At 37.7% G+C, this 18,774-nt stretch overlaps 1 protein-coding gene across 1 annotated transcript in view; it reads right to left on the bottom strand.

The window, feature by feature from the left end:
* The window catches only part of LAMA2 (laminin subunit alpha 2), a 620,419-nt gene that overhangs the window by 135,534 nt on the left and 466,111 nt on the right, over nt 1-18,774 (bottom strand). The window contains exons 35-36 of the mRNA XM_073893912.1: nt 11,383-11,525; nt 7,661-7,759 (exon numbers count right to left, since the gene is read on the bottom strand). Coding sequence (XP_073750013.1) covers nt 7,661-7,759; nt 11,383-11,525 — 242 coding nt within the window. The remainder of the gene's footprint in view (nt 1-7,660; nt 7,760-11,382; nt 11,526-18,774) is intronic.

Below are 18,774 nucleotides of genomic sequence, written 5' to 3'. Positions count from 1 at the left end.
CAACATTGCTTAGATGCCATCCACTTTTGCACTTGCAGACTTATATGGCTTCCTGCTAAAATTAAATTTCAGATCTAATCATTTATACGATATTCTCAAGGGTCATCTTCAAAAACTACCAGTTTTGTATATCTAAGTGTCAGTGAAGGAGTCCTCCGGCAAGCTATTAGACAACACACAAGGAAAGTGATAGAAGCTAAGTGGCTCTCTGGAATGGTAATAAGTGAGTTCTCTACAATTTCTCCCTAAATATTTCAGGCGTCAGTTTTCAGAGTCCCAAACCAAACAAGTATGATGTGCTTTACATTCTCTCTCTCTTTTAAAATGTAATAGAAATAAAAAAAAAACATTGTAGGAAACGTAAACCTCTTAACACTATGAATAAGATAAACATACAATATTTTTGGCACTTAAATCATTTAAAAACTAGTTTCATCATTTTAGAAGTAATTTTTATTTAAATTTGATTTTAAATAGGCAGTAAAAGACAATGAAAATAAAGCTCAATTTTGATATTTTATATAGTTTAGTCTATTACATAACATTCTCACCTTATGGATAAACATTTAGAAGATGCTTATCAAAGGAATTAAAACATCCAACTGAATATAATTATAAATATATGCCTGATTTTAGTGTATTTTAGAGACATTAAAAATCAATACTTATTTTGAGTTTTTCTACCTGTTATCTAGTTGTTCAAATGCTATTTCTAAATTATTCACAGTTAATTAATTAAACAAATTACTGAACTACTGTGTGCATGATATTGGTGATACTGTGGTGAGAAAAAAAAAAAAATTAAAGGACATACCTCCTGCCCTTTTGGAGCCTATAGTCTGGTAGAGTAGAGATGTATTTGTTGAGTGATCATGAAAATAAATTTATAATTACAAACTGAAGAAAAAGCACAGTGGTATAAGACAGTTATAGAGGAGTCCCATCACACCTAAAATGTCTCCCTAAGGCAGCGTTCCATGAGCTGAGGTTTGAAAGGTGAACTGGAATGAATAGAAGTTAACAAGATACAGGAGAAGGTGATTTACTTCAAAGGCTAAAGAAAACCTGTGGAAAGGCTCTGCGGTGGGATGAGGTAACCGAAGGGCTGTATGGCTGGAGTGCAGATGGTGAGAAGCACAGGTGGCAGGAGATGCGGCCAACAAGAGGATGGGAAGTGTTAACCTAAGAGCAACGAGAAGCTGGAGGATGAGTTTAAGCACCCGGGTGACATCTTCAGATTTGGAATAGCAAAAGTGCATTCTGGCTACACTGTAGAGAACAGAGTGGAAGGAAAACAAGAGTAAAAGCAGAGGGAGTAGCTAGAAAACCCATGTGGTAATTCCAAACTAAAGATTATGGAGATGGAATGAGAGTTGGAGAGCGGGGAGGAGAGCTATACAAGAGCAACCCCCTGCACTTGATAATGGGTTGAATAAGTGGGAGTACAGTGAAGAAGAAGAAGGACTGAGGAAAATTTCTAGCTTTCTGGCTTATATGTTAAATGCATCAGGGTCCAGATAACCAGGCCGCGAATTTGGGGAGAGATGAGGCTGGGCAGTTAAGCAAGAGTCAGATCACAATGTGAGAGCGTCATATGTCACACTACACCAAATGGAGAGCTGTTGCAGAGTTTGAAGGAGAGCGAATGATCAGGTCTGCGATTTGGAGAGTTTACTCTGTTACATGATTAATAACTGGTTGGAGCTGGAGATGGCTTGGAAAGAGGGGTCATACAAGGAAACTGAATTGGATTGGGTTGAAAATGAAGGTAAAGGGTAACTCATTCATTTTTGGGGGGCAGAACTGGCTACATATTGAAGGACAGATCACTAAGATGCTCTAAACAGAAAAAAGTATGGGTTTTAAGAGGAAGATGATGAGTTTAATTTTAGATGTCCTGTCGGCAGCTAGGTTTCTAGGACTGAAACCGGAGAATAAAGTCTGTTTTGAAAATACAGATTTTTGAATCTTCAGCAATTAAAGCCCAAAGAAAGAATTTACAAGTGAGAAAAGATGTAGATTGATGACTGTACCCCAAGAAAACCAACTTTTAAGGGATGGGCAGAGTAAGAGCCTGAGAATAAAAGGACAGAGAATATGTGAAGAAGGAAAGAAGGGTAAAAAATGGCAATTGCTACAGGGGGTTCAAGTAAATTAAGTTTTCATTGGATTTAGTGACCAACATGTCATTGGTTATCTTTCATCTTTTTTTAATTTTTTTAAAGATTTTATTTATTTATTTGAGAGAGAGAGAGAGAAACAGCATGAGAGGGGAGAAGGTCAGAGGGAGAAGCAGGCTCCCCGCTGAGCCGGGAGCCTGATGTGGGACTCGATCCCAGGACCCTGGGATCATGACCTGAGCCGAAGGCAGTCGCTTAACCAACTGAGCCACCCAGGCGCCCATTGGTTATCTTTTAGAAATAGCTTTAGTAGCAAGCCGGGAGAGGAAATCTAAATTGCAGTGGAGTGAGAAGAGAATGCAGACCTGTCTCCAAAGCCTTCAAAAACTTTGGCTGTGAAACAGGAGAGGGAGCTAAGAACAGTAGCTATGGAGATATATGGAGTTGGCATCAAAAAGCATCTCGGTATTCACACACATTGTAGGACAGTTCAAATATGCTAAATATAATTCCTATGTTTCCAGAAACTTATATTTCAAGAGGGAAATCAAATGGCAATAAGCCAAAATACACTGAAAGAGATGTGTGCTTATGTAATATTTTGCCTATGTAATATTTGCACTATAAATTATATAAAATGCATGTTAAGTGTTAGTTTGGGGAGGAATATGATTCTTTTTATCACAGGTTATTAGAGAACTAGATTGCTCCATGAAAAAAGGAGCATAAAATATATAAGCACTTGTAGGAGAAAAGGCAAGCACCTACACCAGCTATGTAGGATGAGACTCACCAAATGCTTTAACAAATCTAAAGAATGCGTTAGTCATAAATCAACTGGTCAGCCAACAAAGCAGAAAAAAAGGAGCATAAAAAGACTGGTTGTACCAGTGAAACAACTGGAGCTGAAATTATCAGGTGATTATAAGCTTCCCTGAAAGAAGGGAGCTGGAATTATCAGGTGATTGTAAGCTCACAGTAGTTTTCAACCTTGGCTGACATCAGAATCATCCCAAGAGCTCTTGAAAATCCCAGTGCACTTACTGCCCCCCTTAGACCAAATTACATCACAACTTTTGGGAGTGAGACCTGGCCCCAAGTAATTCCCATGTGGGCTCCTAGTTTAAGGCACTGTCTCCTCTAATGTAACTATGAAAGTCATGGCTACCACACTTCTCAGACTGTGGTCCCAATGCTGGATCATTCATGGCCATGAGATAAAGGTACTGGTGGTCTTAGGCTGATACTATTGGATATTTCAGTCATCTAGCCTTCTAGTGATGATTCCATATGTATCAATTCACCTTTTGATTATCATGCAGCATGACCACAGGGGAAGAATTGATCATGTTGACTTGAGTATTTACGGTCTCCATGATAGTTATGTTTCTAATTATAAATGTGATAGAGACAAGGTTAATTAATAAATGAGGACTTTCATTTCCTCCTCATCCTCACTTCATTGAAGAGATCTTTGCTTTCATTAGTCTTATTTCTAGGCTTTTTGTGTTATAAAATCTGAAGGCTGCACAGATAAAAATGGTCTTCGAAAAAGAATAACTTTACAGTGGACAAATCTGGCAAACACTACCTTAGCCAGGTAATCAAGATAATAAGACATACGGATTGCATGGGTTCTTAATTTGATGTAATAAAAATGATAAAATGATAAAAATGATACTTTACTTCTTTAGCCTTTCCCACAAAAACCCATAACTCTATACTTATCACAAAAACATGAGATGAACCCCAACTGAGGGACATCCTACAAAAAACATGAGCTTGTCAAAACTATCAAAATCATCAAAAACAAGGAAAGTCTAAATCTCAGTCCATAGCCTAAGAAGACATGATGACTAAATGTAGTGCGGTATCCTGAATGGGATTCTGGAATAATATAAAGATGTTAAGTGAAAACTGAAGAAATCTGAATAAAGTACAGTTTTTAGTTAATAATAATGGATCAATACTAGTTCATTAGTTGTGGCAGACATACCATACCAGGAAATTAACAGTAGGGGAAACTGGGTATGGAGTATAGAGAAAATCTCTATATTACCTTAATAACTCTTCTGTAAATCTAAAACTATTCTAAAATAACAAGTTTATTTAAAATAGTATTGAAATTAACTGAAATTGGATCATATACCTGATTGTAAAATACAACATATAAAACACCTAGAAGATAACATAGGAGAAAATCTAGACGACCTTGACTATGGTGACAACTTTTAGATACAACACCAAAGTCAAATTCATGAAAGAAATAATTGATAAGCTGGACTTCATTAAAATTAAAAACTTCTGCACTGTGAAAGACACTGTCAAGAGAATGAGAAAGCAAGTCACAGACTGGGGGAAAATATTTGCAAAAGATATATCTGATAAAGGGCTAGGACCCAAAATATACAAAGACCTCTTAAAGCTCAATAATAAGAAAACAATGCAAATAAAAAACAAATGAGAAAAGATTTGTGTTAGTCCATCTGGGCTGCCATAACCAAATATTATACATTAGGTGGCTTATAACAACAAAAGTTTATTTCTCATAATTCTGGAGACTGGGAAGTGCTAGATCAAGTCCCCAGCAGATTTGGTGTCTGGTGAGGACTTATTTCCTGGCACCATTTTTCACTGTGCCCTCATAAGGCAAGGAAGGGGAAAAGAATCTCTCTTCTCTAGGGGTTCCTTTTATAGGGCACTCATTCCATTCATGAGCACTCCACATTCATGACCTAATCACCTCTCAAAGGCCTCACCTCCTATTATCATCACCCTGCCAGTTAGAATTTCAACATGGGAATTTTGGAGGGGACATAAACCCTCAGTCCATCGCAAGACCTAAACAGACATCTCACCAGAGATGATACACATGCAGATGGCAAATGAACATATAAGAAGATGCTCAGTATCCTATATCATTAGGGAATTGTAAATTAAAACAAGGAGCTACAACTACACACCTATTAGAATGGTCAAAATTCAAAACACTGACAACACCAAATGCTAGTGAGGATGTGGAGCAATTGGAAACTTATTCATTGCTGGTGAGATGCAAAATGGTACCACCACTTTGGAAGACAGTTTGGTGATTTCTTACAAAACTAAACATACTTTTACTATATGATCCACCAATTGAGCTCCTTGGTATTTACAAAAATGAATTGAAAACTTATGTACTCAAATGTTTATAGTAGCTTTATTCATGTTGCCAAAACTTGGAAGCAACCAGGATGTCCTTTAGTAGATGAATGGATAAATAAACTGTGGTGCAATCAGACAATGGAAAATATTACTCAGCATTAAAAAAGAAATGAGCAAATCAAGCCATGAAAAGACATGGAGGAAACTTAAATGGATATTACTAAGTACAAGAAGTCCATGTGAAAAGCCTACATACTGTATGATTCCAACTATATGGTACTCTGGGAAAGACAAAACTATAGAGACAGTAAAAAGATCACTTTGCCAGGGGTTTGAGAGGAGGGAGGGAGGTGGAGCACAGAGGGTTTTTAGGGCAGTGAAACTACTCTGTATGATACTGTAATGGTGGAGACATGTCATTAAACATTTCTCAAAACCTAAAGAATGTACAACACCATGAGTGAACCACACAGTACACTATGAACTTTGAATGGTAATGATTGTCAGTGTAGCTTCATTTATTGTGACAAATGTACCACTCTGCGGGTGGGGGTGTTAAAAATGGGGAAGCTATGTATGTATAGGGTTAGGGGGTATATGGGAACCGTCCATACTTTGCAATCAACTTTGCTTTTAACCTTAAACTTCTCTAATATATGCAGTCTATTTTGAAAAATTTATTCAGTACGGGAGAGTCTGCTGAAGAGATGAAAAGATGCAGGCTAAGACATAATAAAGGTCTGACTTTCCTAGTAAAATATTTTGTGTTTCTAGGCTGAGATCATTAGGCTCTAATCAGATCAATGAGAGAATGCTTGTGTCAGTTTTGCTTTATCCCTCTATTCCCCGTGTCTGGCATTCTGACAGAGTACCTAGAACATGGTAGCTGCCCCGTAAGTATTAATAAAATGAACGAATAAATGAAATGCCTCCTGTTCCATGGAATTTTCCCTAATTACCCTTAAGGAGATTAAATCATTCCATTTATGTTTCTCAGGTACATTTCTTGTTCCTTTATTTTATTTCATGTTTTATTATATATTTGCATGCAGCTGTCCCACATTACCCTCCACACATCTAAATAGATATCGTATACACACACACACACACACACACACACACACACACACACACACACTAGACCGAAGTTCCTTGAATACAAAGACTGGGCTTCATTTATATCTTTCATCTGCAAACACTTAGCTTGGGTGAACATTCATACATACTTACTGAATTGAGTTTACTTTGTTTGCTATGACCAGTTTAAAATTTCTTATTTAGTTGTAATTACATAGCAAATACAAAGTTATTAGCTATTAAATTAATATGAGATAAATGTACTTATTGATCTAATTAATACCTAACAAGAACCGGTGAGAAACCGTTCTATATCTAGCTGGTACTAGATTCTGAAAAAGCGTTTCATATGCTATTTGTAATCTCAGGGCCATTGTTTAGTGTTATGTGCTCAGAAGCCGGTTTGATTTCCCTGTGGAAATTTTCCTAAACCAGCAGCGTGCATGTGAGGTGGAAAGATTACTGAACCAATGGGAATCTGGAGACTGGGTTCTACTTAGGTCCCTGAGTTTAGTGAATTGTATGGCCAGTGGTAATTCTTTTCATTGTCACAACCTGAGGTATCTCTTCTTAAACAAACAAACAAAAAATGAACTAGATAATATGTAAGAACATTCTAGCTCCAATATTTGTTGTCATTTAAAGCTCTTAGAAAATCTAACTGGATCCCTAAATGACAGGCCAGTTCTCTGCTCATGCATTTTTCTGGCCACAAGATGGCGGACTTTGTGCTGTTTTCTTCATCCTCTAACAGTAAAAAGAAACTTGACCTTCTTGTAGTTTTTTTTAAAACACCCAATTCCTTAAAAAGTCTGATAAATGTAACACGGACTTTACATTCTAACTTTTCAAAGTGTCTTAAATGCTTTGGATTTTCACAATAAAGATTTCCTCTTTTGTGTGGGAATACTGATTTAGACTGATTTCTATACAAATGCAAATATCCCGTGATGAGATCAAAGCGTCTGTAAGTATTTTCATTTGTTTTTCTTTTTCCTTACATAGTCAAAGACAGTGCTGTTGGAATTCAAAATTGATAAAAACTTTTATGTGTGACTGGATAGAATTTTCAAAATATACTGTCACTCTGATATTTTTAGCCCTTGTCCTTGACACTGCCCAAGCATCACAACTTCCTTTGATGCTACTGAGTTTCAGGATTTTATTTGAGGCAGAAGTAGCAAGTCAAAAGGCATCTACTTCATGAACCAAATTGGGAATTAGAAACAACAATATTTGCACTTCACAAATTTGATGTAATTTTCCTTAAAACACATAATCTATCTGCTATAAGAAGATTCATGACCCTCCCAACTTACCCTGGTCAGAAGCTCATTCATTTCCGACACGAGCGTGTTCAGATTGCCTTCTGCCAATTGAATGAGCCTCTCTGGGGCCCGCTGAGGTGAGAGCAAGTGCTGAAAAAGATGTCATTCCACATACATTTTAGTAAAAGGTTTTGCAGTGATCATGGGGTTGCACATTTAACACAACAGTTTTCCTTTTTATACAAAGTACTTCACCATCTCGCCTTCAAAGGTAAGATAAACCATTTCAACTGGGCACATATATATGCAGTGCTACGCAAAATATCCTGGCAAGCAATGCAAATTGCAGTCATTTATTGAAAAATTACAACGTGCCAGGCTTTTTTCCCCCCACTTAATTCTTACAACAATTCTATGAGGTAAATGTTATTTTGTTTTGTGTCTGCGGAGACTCTGGCTCGAAGAAAGTTAAAACTTGCCCAAGATCACACGGCCAGTAAGGGGTAGAGTCAAGATGAACTCTGTCTGATTGTTCAAGGCTCCCATTTCAACCAACAGAGATACAGTTTACAGGAAAGAAAGAGAGGAGGGGCCAGGTAAGGCACTCACAGAGGGGCCATTTTCTTCTGTTGAACACAGTCAATGTCACAGAACAGTAACATTCGACAGGGTCACCCTGTGACAGTGATGAATGAAAGAAAACAAGACCACTCCATAATCTTGTCTAAGCACAGGCAAAGCCATGGTCTCAAAGGTACCAAAAATCCATTTGCTGTTGAATCTGAGTGACCTTTGGTCATTACAGCTTTAGCCTCCCTGTGTTCTTCCCTCCTTCTCCATAAGATTCATTAGAATAATCCATTACCTCCATTTCCTAATAGCACCCAGCCCAGCCCAAACCCCTGCTTTCTTACAGCTGCCCCAGAACACCCAGCACAAACCCAATACTCAGAGTCATTTCTATGACCTTCTTAAGGAGACACACCCACATGCCCCATGGTGGGCAGTGTCCCTTGTTGCAATGAGCTCAGAAACACAACTCTGTTCTCAGCCGTCTCTGGCTGGACACAGGGAGAGGAAACAAACAGGGAGGTAAAATAATTTGCTTACCATTTTAAAATATCAAAATAGGATCCCAAGGATCCAGGTATTAAATAAATTGTCGAAGAAGGACACAAACCCAGAATCAAGGAAGACTGGAACTGAAGGAAAATCAAGGTGGTGTTGACCAACACTCAGCCAGCCCTCAGGAGGTAGAGGACTGTATCTCTTGGCTCAGGTAGTGGCCACAGATTAAAAGCTCTTCCATTAGGGCCTTTTGCTACTTCATCCAGTGCTTATGTAGTATTTCCAAAACGGTTTACGTCCTACTGAAGTATTTGCTTTTCTAGTTCAATCTCCTTTCTTTGTGTTCATCCCGTGCAGAGTAGTCCCCCTCATCCATGGGGGCTATGTCCCAGGACCCCCAGTACATGCCTGAAACTGCTGGTAATATCGAACCCCGATATACTGTTTTTCCTTCTGCATATGAGCCTAGGATAAAACTTAATTCATAAATTGGGCCCAGTAAGAGATTAACAACAATAAAATAGAACAATTATAAAGATATGCTGTAATAAAAATTATGTGAATGTACTTTCTCCCTCTCTCAAAATACGTTACTGGAATGTACTCACCCTTCTTGTGATGATGTAAAATGATGAAATGCTTATATAATGAGGCACTGTGGCATAGCATGAGGCTACTATTGACCTTCTGATGACAAGTCAGAAGGAGAATCATCTGCTTGTGAACCAAGGTTGACCGTGAGTAACTGAAATCGTGGATGGGGTGGGGGTGGGGGGACTAAGGAAAATTACCAGTCAGCATCTTCCTCATTAAAACTCCTATTTCTGAATCCGAGGCCTACAAGGTAAACTCGGATTCCTCTGTCTAGCTTTCAAGGTTGTCCTTCATATCACCCTGACCCACTCAGGTTTCTAGCCTTATCTTTTATGAGCATGCCTGCCTTCTCGTGTCGGACAGAGAGGCCCTGTGAATTCACAGCTCCATCTCTGCTCGCACACTCTCTTCTTCGACTCAAGGAAGGCGTATGAGCCCAGGGCCAGGGAGGCCTTATCGCTGGCAGGCTGGGCTGGGCCTTTCCAGGCAAGTTACTTTCTCTTTCTGAGCTTGACAAAGGTAGTTTCATTCTCCCCAGCCCTAATGTCATAGGGCCTCTACTCAAATCCTGGCTCTGATTTAGTAGCCATGTGATCTTGTATCTCACATTACCTTTTCTGTGTTTTGGTTTCCCTACCTGAAAAAAACAGTACTTCTTTCCTACCTCTTGGAGTTTCTAGAAGATTTATGTATGATAATTCATGTAAGACTTTAGTCAGTTAATTGCTTTGCACAGAGATACTCATCAATAAGTGTTAGTTATTTTTGCTGTCATCATTATTGGCCCCCTCTTCTGGAAAATAAGAATAATAATACTTGCCTTGAAGGCCATGGTCCAGGTTACAGAATATACTCCCTAGAAGAGTATCTGCCATTGTCTAGTGAATAAATCTTAGATTTTTCCTCCAGTCCTTGCCAACATTTCTCTGCCTATTAAATTGTGTCTATTCTTCAAGTTCCAGCACAAATTACACTCTCATTAATAATGCATTCCCTGGTTTCTCCGAATATTACCTGTTTCTCCAATCTTTGTACAATATTGTAAGTCAAAAATTTATAAAATACATGATGATGATCCTGATTGTTAAATTATTGCTTTAACCACATAGACTGTAAGCTTCCTGAGGGTAGTGACCACAGTGTAGGAGTCATGAAACTCCCAGGGAACCAGGTGCAATACCGAAACATTCCAGAATTTCTCCAAAAGTACCTGATCATTGACGGATAGTGAATCGGGAGTCACTTTCCGTCTTTTGTTGTCAGATGAAGTCCCAATTTCCTTAACATTTCCTCCTCTCCCACCCACTACCGAAAGTTTTAACAATGTTTTAGAATAGTGTTTTTCAAATTAGTTCTCGCTGAAGTGTTTTCAAAGTTCTGCTAGCTCTCTAGTACAAAGTTTTAATTTTGTGTTTTCATTTTGACAGGAAACTTAAATGTTAATGTAAGCATTTCTGGAACTCAGGCTGGGCACCCGAGAGATGGATATGGCCATCTGAATTCAGTGCCTACTTCTGCTTGCATGTCTGATTGTATGGCAGATTGAACACGTAAATCATGTGACCTTGTCAAGTAATGCCAAATGTCATTTTAGGACCCCTTGCAAGGGGCTCTGTAGTTCATACTGTAGAATGGTAGGAGTTATATGTAATATACATACTGATGAAAGAACCTGTGTGGAAGTAGTCAGGGTCATATTCTTGTTGCAAGCAGCAATTTGCTCTCAGCAAAAATCATCTGTTATTTTATATTAATGTTTTTAATTTTAATTTTAGTGTTTTTTAGGCTTTTGTAAGGATTAATGTGTTTTGATTTTATTGAGCTGTAAGTATAGGAACTATACCTGATTTTATGTTTGTACATATTTAAATAACAAAATAAAGCTGATTTAGGCCAAGTACTGAGGGTACATAAGCCACTTTCCCTTAACAGCAATCTGTTATAGTTAATACTCAAATTTGAAAAACACTGGTTTAGAAAGTCTCTGAATTTTCCTCCTGGTTGCTTGCCTTGATTTGGGGTGAAGGGAAGATTTACTAATTCTGGTCACTACCCCTTGGGAAGCTTCTGTCATCTTTTCCCTGGCTCTTGCCATGACTGCTCCAACCTACCTTTAGTTCTTGAGTCATATTTTCGAGACCATACAGCATTTTATATGGGGCAGGTAGTGGGCCAGTGAGGTTGATACTCATGGCCATCTGCTCTAGGCGAGCCAAGTCACCGAGAAGAAGGCCTGTGCATTCATCACCACAAACTGTGAAAGGGGAAACGACATAGAATATTTACTTCTGTTAAACATCCCAGGCAGATGTTCAAAGATTTCAGCTATGAAATATTTTATGGCCCACGTATAATTCCACAAGAGATGATGCTACTCATCTTAGATAATTAACGCTTTCAAAAGGATCACGGTTGGAAGAAAGAGGAAAAGAACAACAGGAGAGCAGACATGCCTGTTGGCCAGAAGCTGAAATAGGGACAGGGACGTAAGTTGAGGAACCAAAGAGGAGGAGCAAATGGATTTTGAGGGGAACGAGCATATAACAGAAGTACGAGAGGTAAGACATGGGATATAACATTATGAATGTTCCAGCAATACCCCCATAAGCAATCTAGAGGACCTCTGTAACTAGAGGATAAAACATGCTCCCATGTCTAAAACTGTATGCAAATAATGTGCTCTACTGCAGTGCACTGGAGAGTGTCTAGAGCAATGGGGTCTCCCCATGTTTCACGGTACCATGTAGGCTGCATATCCCAAATTTGTACAACTTTTCCACTTGACAACTACGGAAAAGAATAATTTTTAAAAAAGAGAAGTCAAAAGAAAGAACTTTTTATAATTTGTGTTTCTTTGGCTCATGATATGTATGTATTTATTTACTTACTTACCAACTTAATTGCCAACTTTTCCTCTTTAGCCTTTCAACACATTATCGCCCATCATTACATGTACTCCCACAAATTCCTGCTTTGCTAATTAACCTCATCCAGCCTTGCGGATAAATAATTGCTAAGGGCCAGGAAAATGTTATTCCGTAAGTAGCCAGAAGTGCTAATATTCTATGTATAATCTTTTCGATAATTAGAAAGAGGGAGTATTCAAGCTTGGAGGGGTGGAAGGGGGTTGGTGGTAGAGTTAGTAGAGAGAAAAAAAATGGATGGTTTTTTCATTATTAGATTAATTTCATAAACAGTAGAATTTCTAAAATGAAAATACATGAATTATTTTGTAGGATTTTAAATATATACATATTCAGTTTGAAGTTTTTAGTTCCTTTTTTTTTTTTAACCCTTTGCAACAGAGCAATGAGGTGTAGCTTCTCCATGCCAAGGAGCATGTATTACCATATTTATGATATGCATTCATGTAGACAGTTATCATTTCTAGCATATATTCAGCAGAAAGAGGTATCAAAACTATGCACAATGAGAAGAGAGGTAAATGCATAACATGGCAAATACCATGATTTGGAGTAGCTTTGGACCATGCCCCAAATTGGCAAGAATTTAATTAGTCCTCTAAAATAGCACTCCCCTGAGCTGCCTAATGGAGAAAAAGCTACTAACTAAAGCTTGTAAACAAAGAGAAGTAGTACAGAGGGTGACTTTTTTGATAGGACAGCAGTTAAAGGTGAGTTACAAGATCCCTTCACAGGGATTCAACTGCCCCAGCAGGGCTTTCAGTAAATCAGCTCTGTACAGGTGATACCTGCAACTGTAGAGTGTCCCCTGCAGGAGCTTCACCAGCTGAGTGAACAAAGAGGCTTTGGAGGCAGGAGCCCAAGTGTGGAACTAGAGCTGTATTCTCTTCCTCTTCTGCTAACCCGAAAGAAAGGGAATTTGCTCTACATGGAAACTCAATGAAAACAACAGAGCGCTGTGTCTTCCTGCTCCCAGTTCAATGGGAGTGCTTGAGAAACTTTAACACACCTGTCTACATGAAACATTTACAGAAAACACAACCAGCAACATAATTAGGTGCCGAGTTGACTCTGTCTAAACATCAGAACACAGTCTGGTTCTCAAACGCTAGTGGGTCTCAGAATCATCTGAAGAATTTTCTTAAATCACAAAAGACAGCCACCTGGCTGTACATTAAAATCCTATGGGGATTTATAAAATACAGATGTCCAGGTACTTCCCACCCCCACCTTCAGAGCATCTGATTTCTTGGGTCTGTGGTAAGGCCTAGGCATCAGGATTTTTAGTTTACAGAGGATCCCATCATACAGCTAGGGTTTAGAGACACCATTGCAGATGGTAAGCTTTAGGGATGCTCAATGCTAAAGATGAAAGTCGTCATTTTGCTTGTTGTCTCCTCTGCCTCGGGTACTTCTCCCTCCATCTTCCCCTATGCGGTTCCTGGATATTCAGGTCGAGGGCTTAAGTGGTACTTCCTCGGAGGGGAAGGCCATGATGACTCAGAAATGACTGTCTCCAGCAATCACTATTGCATTCCCTTGGTCTTGTTATCTTAACACTCATGTGTGTATGAGCTCCCTTATTACTTTGTTTATATATTACTTCTTCCATACCAGAGAAGAGATCTTAAAAACCTTTGGTCACAGTGTTTAGCATAGTGTCTTACACACAGTAAACATAGTAAAAAAATATGTGCTTACGACTATCTTTGTGAAAGAAGAGCAAAAATATTTTGGAGAAGAGCAGAGTGTTAGAAGGAGAGAACAGAGAGAGGGAGGGGGGAAGGGAGGGAGGGAGGAAGGGAAGGAGAGAAGAATGGTCAAACAGGAAGTGTCTAAATGGGAGAACATGATAATGAGATAGGAAATGGAGAACAACACAGATATGTGAGGAACAGAACAGAATAAAAACAATGGTAAGAGAAAATTGTCTTGTGATTGAAGAGGCAGAGATTGAGTAATGTCGGGATATGGCTGTTATGATACCCACATAAAGTAATTCAGGTTTTTGTTTGTTTGTTTTGAGGTAATTCAGTTTCGACTCAGGAAAGAGTTATTGGAATGGAGGAAGGGATGAGAAGAAAAAAGATAAGAGATGTTATCAAGAAAGAAACAACACAGATGGGTCACTGACCAGATGAGGGCAATGCTCAGTTCTGGGGTGGATTAAAAATGGTCACCACTTCCTTCCTGTTCTCCCATTAAGAGGTAGAGCCTTATTTCCCTCCCCTTAAATCTGGGTTGGATTTATGACACACTCTGACCCAAAGAGTGTGTCAGAGGAATACTGTGTGACTCGTCAGCCTCAGCTTCAAAGGGTTCAGCATTTTCTGCTTTCACATTCTTGGAACCCTGCTGCCTTATGGTTAATCCCAAATGAGTCTTCTTGAGGAAGAGAGGCAGCTGGGAGCAAGAGAAAGGCAGGCCCGACCACTCCAGCTGAGGCCCCATCATGTGAATTGGGCTATCTGCGCCTCCCCGGGCATGACAACAAAAGAACTATCCACTGGAGCCCAGCCCAGTCTGTCAACCTACAGAAACTTGAGGATATATCCAGTTGTTGTTTTAAGCTATTGAATTTTGGAGTGACAGCAATACATAACTGATACACTTTCCCAAGTTTTACAGGTGTAATTTAGAATTCAAATTCAGATCAGAGACTTACAAGTGGCAATTCACAGGCTAAGAACAAGTATTAGCAAAAATTCTTAATTTTATTAAAAGTTAGGAAGGATACAAAGGTTCCTTTTCCACTGAGGCCAACTTTATCATTATTATAAAGTGCCATTCAACTTCTAGTGAAGATGGATTTTGGGCAGATGTTCCCAGGATGTAAACAAAAAATATGTTCTTTTTACTTTCAAGATCTTGAGAGATACTTCATAATAGGACGTCTCACCATGCTTTTTAGGGCAGTGTGTTCTTCAGGAATCCTTTGCTAGCCCTTTCGCTAATGTATTTATAATTTATTACCTGCCTATTTCCAAGAAGAAATTGAGTCAGCTCACTGACAATAGGGTGTGTAGAGGTTCCTTACTGGTGGCTCCAGAAATTTCCAGGGAAAAGTTCTCAGATTTTACTTCATATAAGAATAAATCAAGCACTGGAATGCAGAGCTAGATCTGACTTACTGTAATACACCACAGAGTAAATTGGTGAACTGAAATGCCAAGAGGCATGAGGAATACTGATTTTTCTCATCACTTATTCTATCCCCTGTGCATCTGTTTTGGTTCCTCATCTTCAGTTGTTGAAATAAAATATATTTAATTGCTCTTTCAAGGACTCATACATCCCATTTTATGTTTCTGTTCCAAAGATCTATTATTGTCCCATGTCTTATGGTCTCCATATTTGCTTTTTGAGGAACAAAGTAGAAGCACATTTCTGTAAGTTAAAGGTAAGTTTTACAGTATGCTCCAAGTAATATACTAACATTTGTCCAAATGGGTCAGAAAGACTTATGGCTATGACAGCCATGGGGATTTTCCTACAGCTTCTATATAAGTTTAGTTCATGCAGTTAGAAGATACACCCATGAGGAAATGTGCCTTTTACATAATCGTTTGCTATTTTATTCTGACACAAAATATTTTACATATACCGTAAGCTACTTTTATTTGTCCTCAAAAAGTCTAAAGTGTCTGGCAACAAACATGGATGCAAATTAAAACCACATTTAATTCACTATAAGAGGGAAGATTTGAAGAGTGTACAGAGACATGGAATATTCACATTATGTAAACAGTTGTTCTTTGATAAGTGTGCAGTAACTACTCAGTGTAAATTAACACCTATCTTATAATCAGGACCCCCAAAGAACCTCTTCCAACCATTCTATTCAGAAGAGATAAGGTTATAAAGTGAGATCCTGGCTAAACAGCATGGGAACAAAAGCAAATATTTCAAGACTATGATTATATTTTACATGACTAAATGTTTCTGAGGCTTTGCCTATAAAAGTGTCAGGATAAATTTGTGTCTAATATTAACAAATGCAATACTAAATTCAGATCGTTATAGCTGGGCACATGTAAGGGACAAATCATGCAACTGATATTACAGATCTTTCTGTTAGCAATTAGTACAAAATACTGCATTTCTACCAGAGTCCCCCATGCATAATAACTACTGGCTTACTGTCACAAAAAATTCACACACTATGTCCACACCAAAGAAGCTGAAGCTGAAATGAGTGCATTGAGTATTTTTTGAAAAGGCCAAACCCATTAACCAATTTTAGGTAAAGATACATAAATTGTCTGCCCTAATAAAATAGGGATGAATGAGTAAATATACATTTCTAACAAAAGACAAAATTTGTGTACTTATATTCATGTTTTAATTTAACTTTTATATTAAGGCCATTGATATTTCCTAGGATATGGATTTTATATTTCTCTCCTTTCTCTTTCCCTTTCAAGAAGAAACTTTTAGATTGGCATATATTTAGGGCTTATTATTATGTAGAAATACTATTTTCTAAAATAAAAATTTGGTTTTAAACTGATTAAGAAGTCTTTTTTGCCTATTATTTCTCTGAATAAAGGGAAAGGTATTCTGTAGGCTTTAGATGAGGCTGATGAATTTGTTCATGCACCAAGTTGTTTTATATATTATATATAATTTGTATATTTAAGATATCATATAATATATAAGTATAATTATATTAAATATATAATATAAATAAGAAATTTATAATTAATAAACTAATAAATTTATATAATTATGTTATATAATATAAATTTTATATCTTAATTTTAACTTAATTTTTAAATATTTATATATGTTAAACAAAATTCTGTACATAAGTATATATATATATAACACAAGTTCTATATGGCGTCTTTATAATGTAAAAACTGTTCCAAAAAAAGGAGAGCGCCTGGGTGGCTCAGTCGGTTAGGTGTCTGCCTTCAGCTCAGGTCATGATTGGGATCGAGTCCCACATCAGTCTCCCTGCTCAGCGGGGAGTCTTCTTCTCCCTTTGCCCCTCACCCTGCTCTCATGCTCTCTCTAGTTCTCTGCCTCGATCTCTCTCAAATATATAAATAAATAAAATATTAAACAACAGCAACAAAAAACAAAAAAGGAAACTTTTTTGTAAGCACTATAATAATAATGGGATAGTAACTTTTATCTATATGTTCATTACATAGCAGGCAATATGTTCTTTTGTGCCTTCATTATCTCATCTAATGTTCACAGTAATTCTATAAAGTGCTATTAATATCCTCATTTAAAAGATGAGTAAAATAGTCAAAATAATTTTATATATGAGTCTATAAATATTGCCATGTGAAAACTTAAAGAGAGGAGAAAATATAAGGTGGTCATAAAAGGGGTTTTCAGTGAGTTGAAGAGCCTAGAATTAGAATTATAGAAAACAGAAGTCAGCCTAACCTAAATATTTCATCAGAAACTGATGAGTTGCACAAAACATGTTTTTGCAAAAAAGTGGTCAAATAATAACCATGATGCTAATAATGCCTAGAATTTACTGAGCATGTATTAAGCTTAAGTACTTCGCATATATGTATATAGTATTTTGTTTCCATTTTACAGATGATGAAATGAGGTTTAAAAGAGTTGACTAAATGGTGTCACACAACTTTTATGTGACCATTCAGGATTCGAAACTTCTAGAGACACATCATGACAGCATGCTTCCTGGCATCAGGAGATGGTCTGCTTCACGGACACCACAGAAAAGACAATTGCACTATCTTACTTATAAGAATTCCTCTGACTTGAAGATCTTATGATTCTATTGTTCTTCCAGGTCAATGAACTCCTTCGATCTAACAGAGTGAAAACTGTAATCAAATGGAGTTTACTCTTAAAATTAAGCCTGACAGAAAATAAAGGAAGTAGTGATCAGCCTCCTGTACATGACAGTTCAATAGCACAACTCCTTCTTCCATTAAGAGAATGGCTTTCTCAGTGTGATATACAAACCCAATGATTAGGAAAATTACCTAGAATCAGAGTGAGAGTTGCAATCTCGTAATCCTGGACCTATGCTAAGAAGGTTGACAAAAAACTCAAAGCATCTTTTACTAACAAAACAAGTACAAGTCAAGTGCAAACAGAGTGAACAGAAGTTGCTTCTATAGATTCTATGACATCCAGATTTGAATAACATGCCACAGCTTGGAGTTGTAAAAAACTACAGTAGACATACTGGTCTTGGGATAGGAAGTAGCATTTGGGGATTAAGTGGGAGCAGAAAGAGGACGGCATTTAAGGGGCAAGGATGGAGGGTGATCACATGCCCCACAAGCAAAGCCATAGCTCATTAAAAAGCATCTGGAGGTCAACTGATGCTTTATCATCATCTTTTATTATGGAAAGTCTCATTTTCTTTACAGTGATCAGCCACATTTCACTATTTTGTTCCTGCTCTTATTTATAGGGGAGCAATAATTGCCATTAACAATCATCGGTGATTTATAAGAGTATAACAGTGTTCTAGCAATAATATATAAGGGCTGCTACATTATTGTGATAAGATCCTTGCTGGCAACTGGATATTAAAAACAATAATCTTGACCATCTCTGCAGATCAGTGTCCAGGTA

The sequence above is a fragment of the Callorhinus ursinus genome, unplaced genomic scaffold, assembly GCF_003265705.2.
Source record: "Callorhinus ursinus isolate GAN/ISIS: 27379988/994484 unplaced genomic scaffold, GSC_fseal_2.0 scaffold6, whole genome shotgun sequence".
NCBI classification, from domain to species: domain Eukaryota; kingdom Metazoa; phylum Chordata; class Mammalia; order Carnivora; family Otariidae; genus Callorhinus; species Callorhinus ursinus.
Note: the sequence above shows the minus strand (reverse complement) of the source record. Positions and strands in the feature narration are given on the sequence as shown.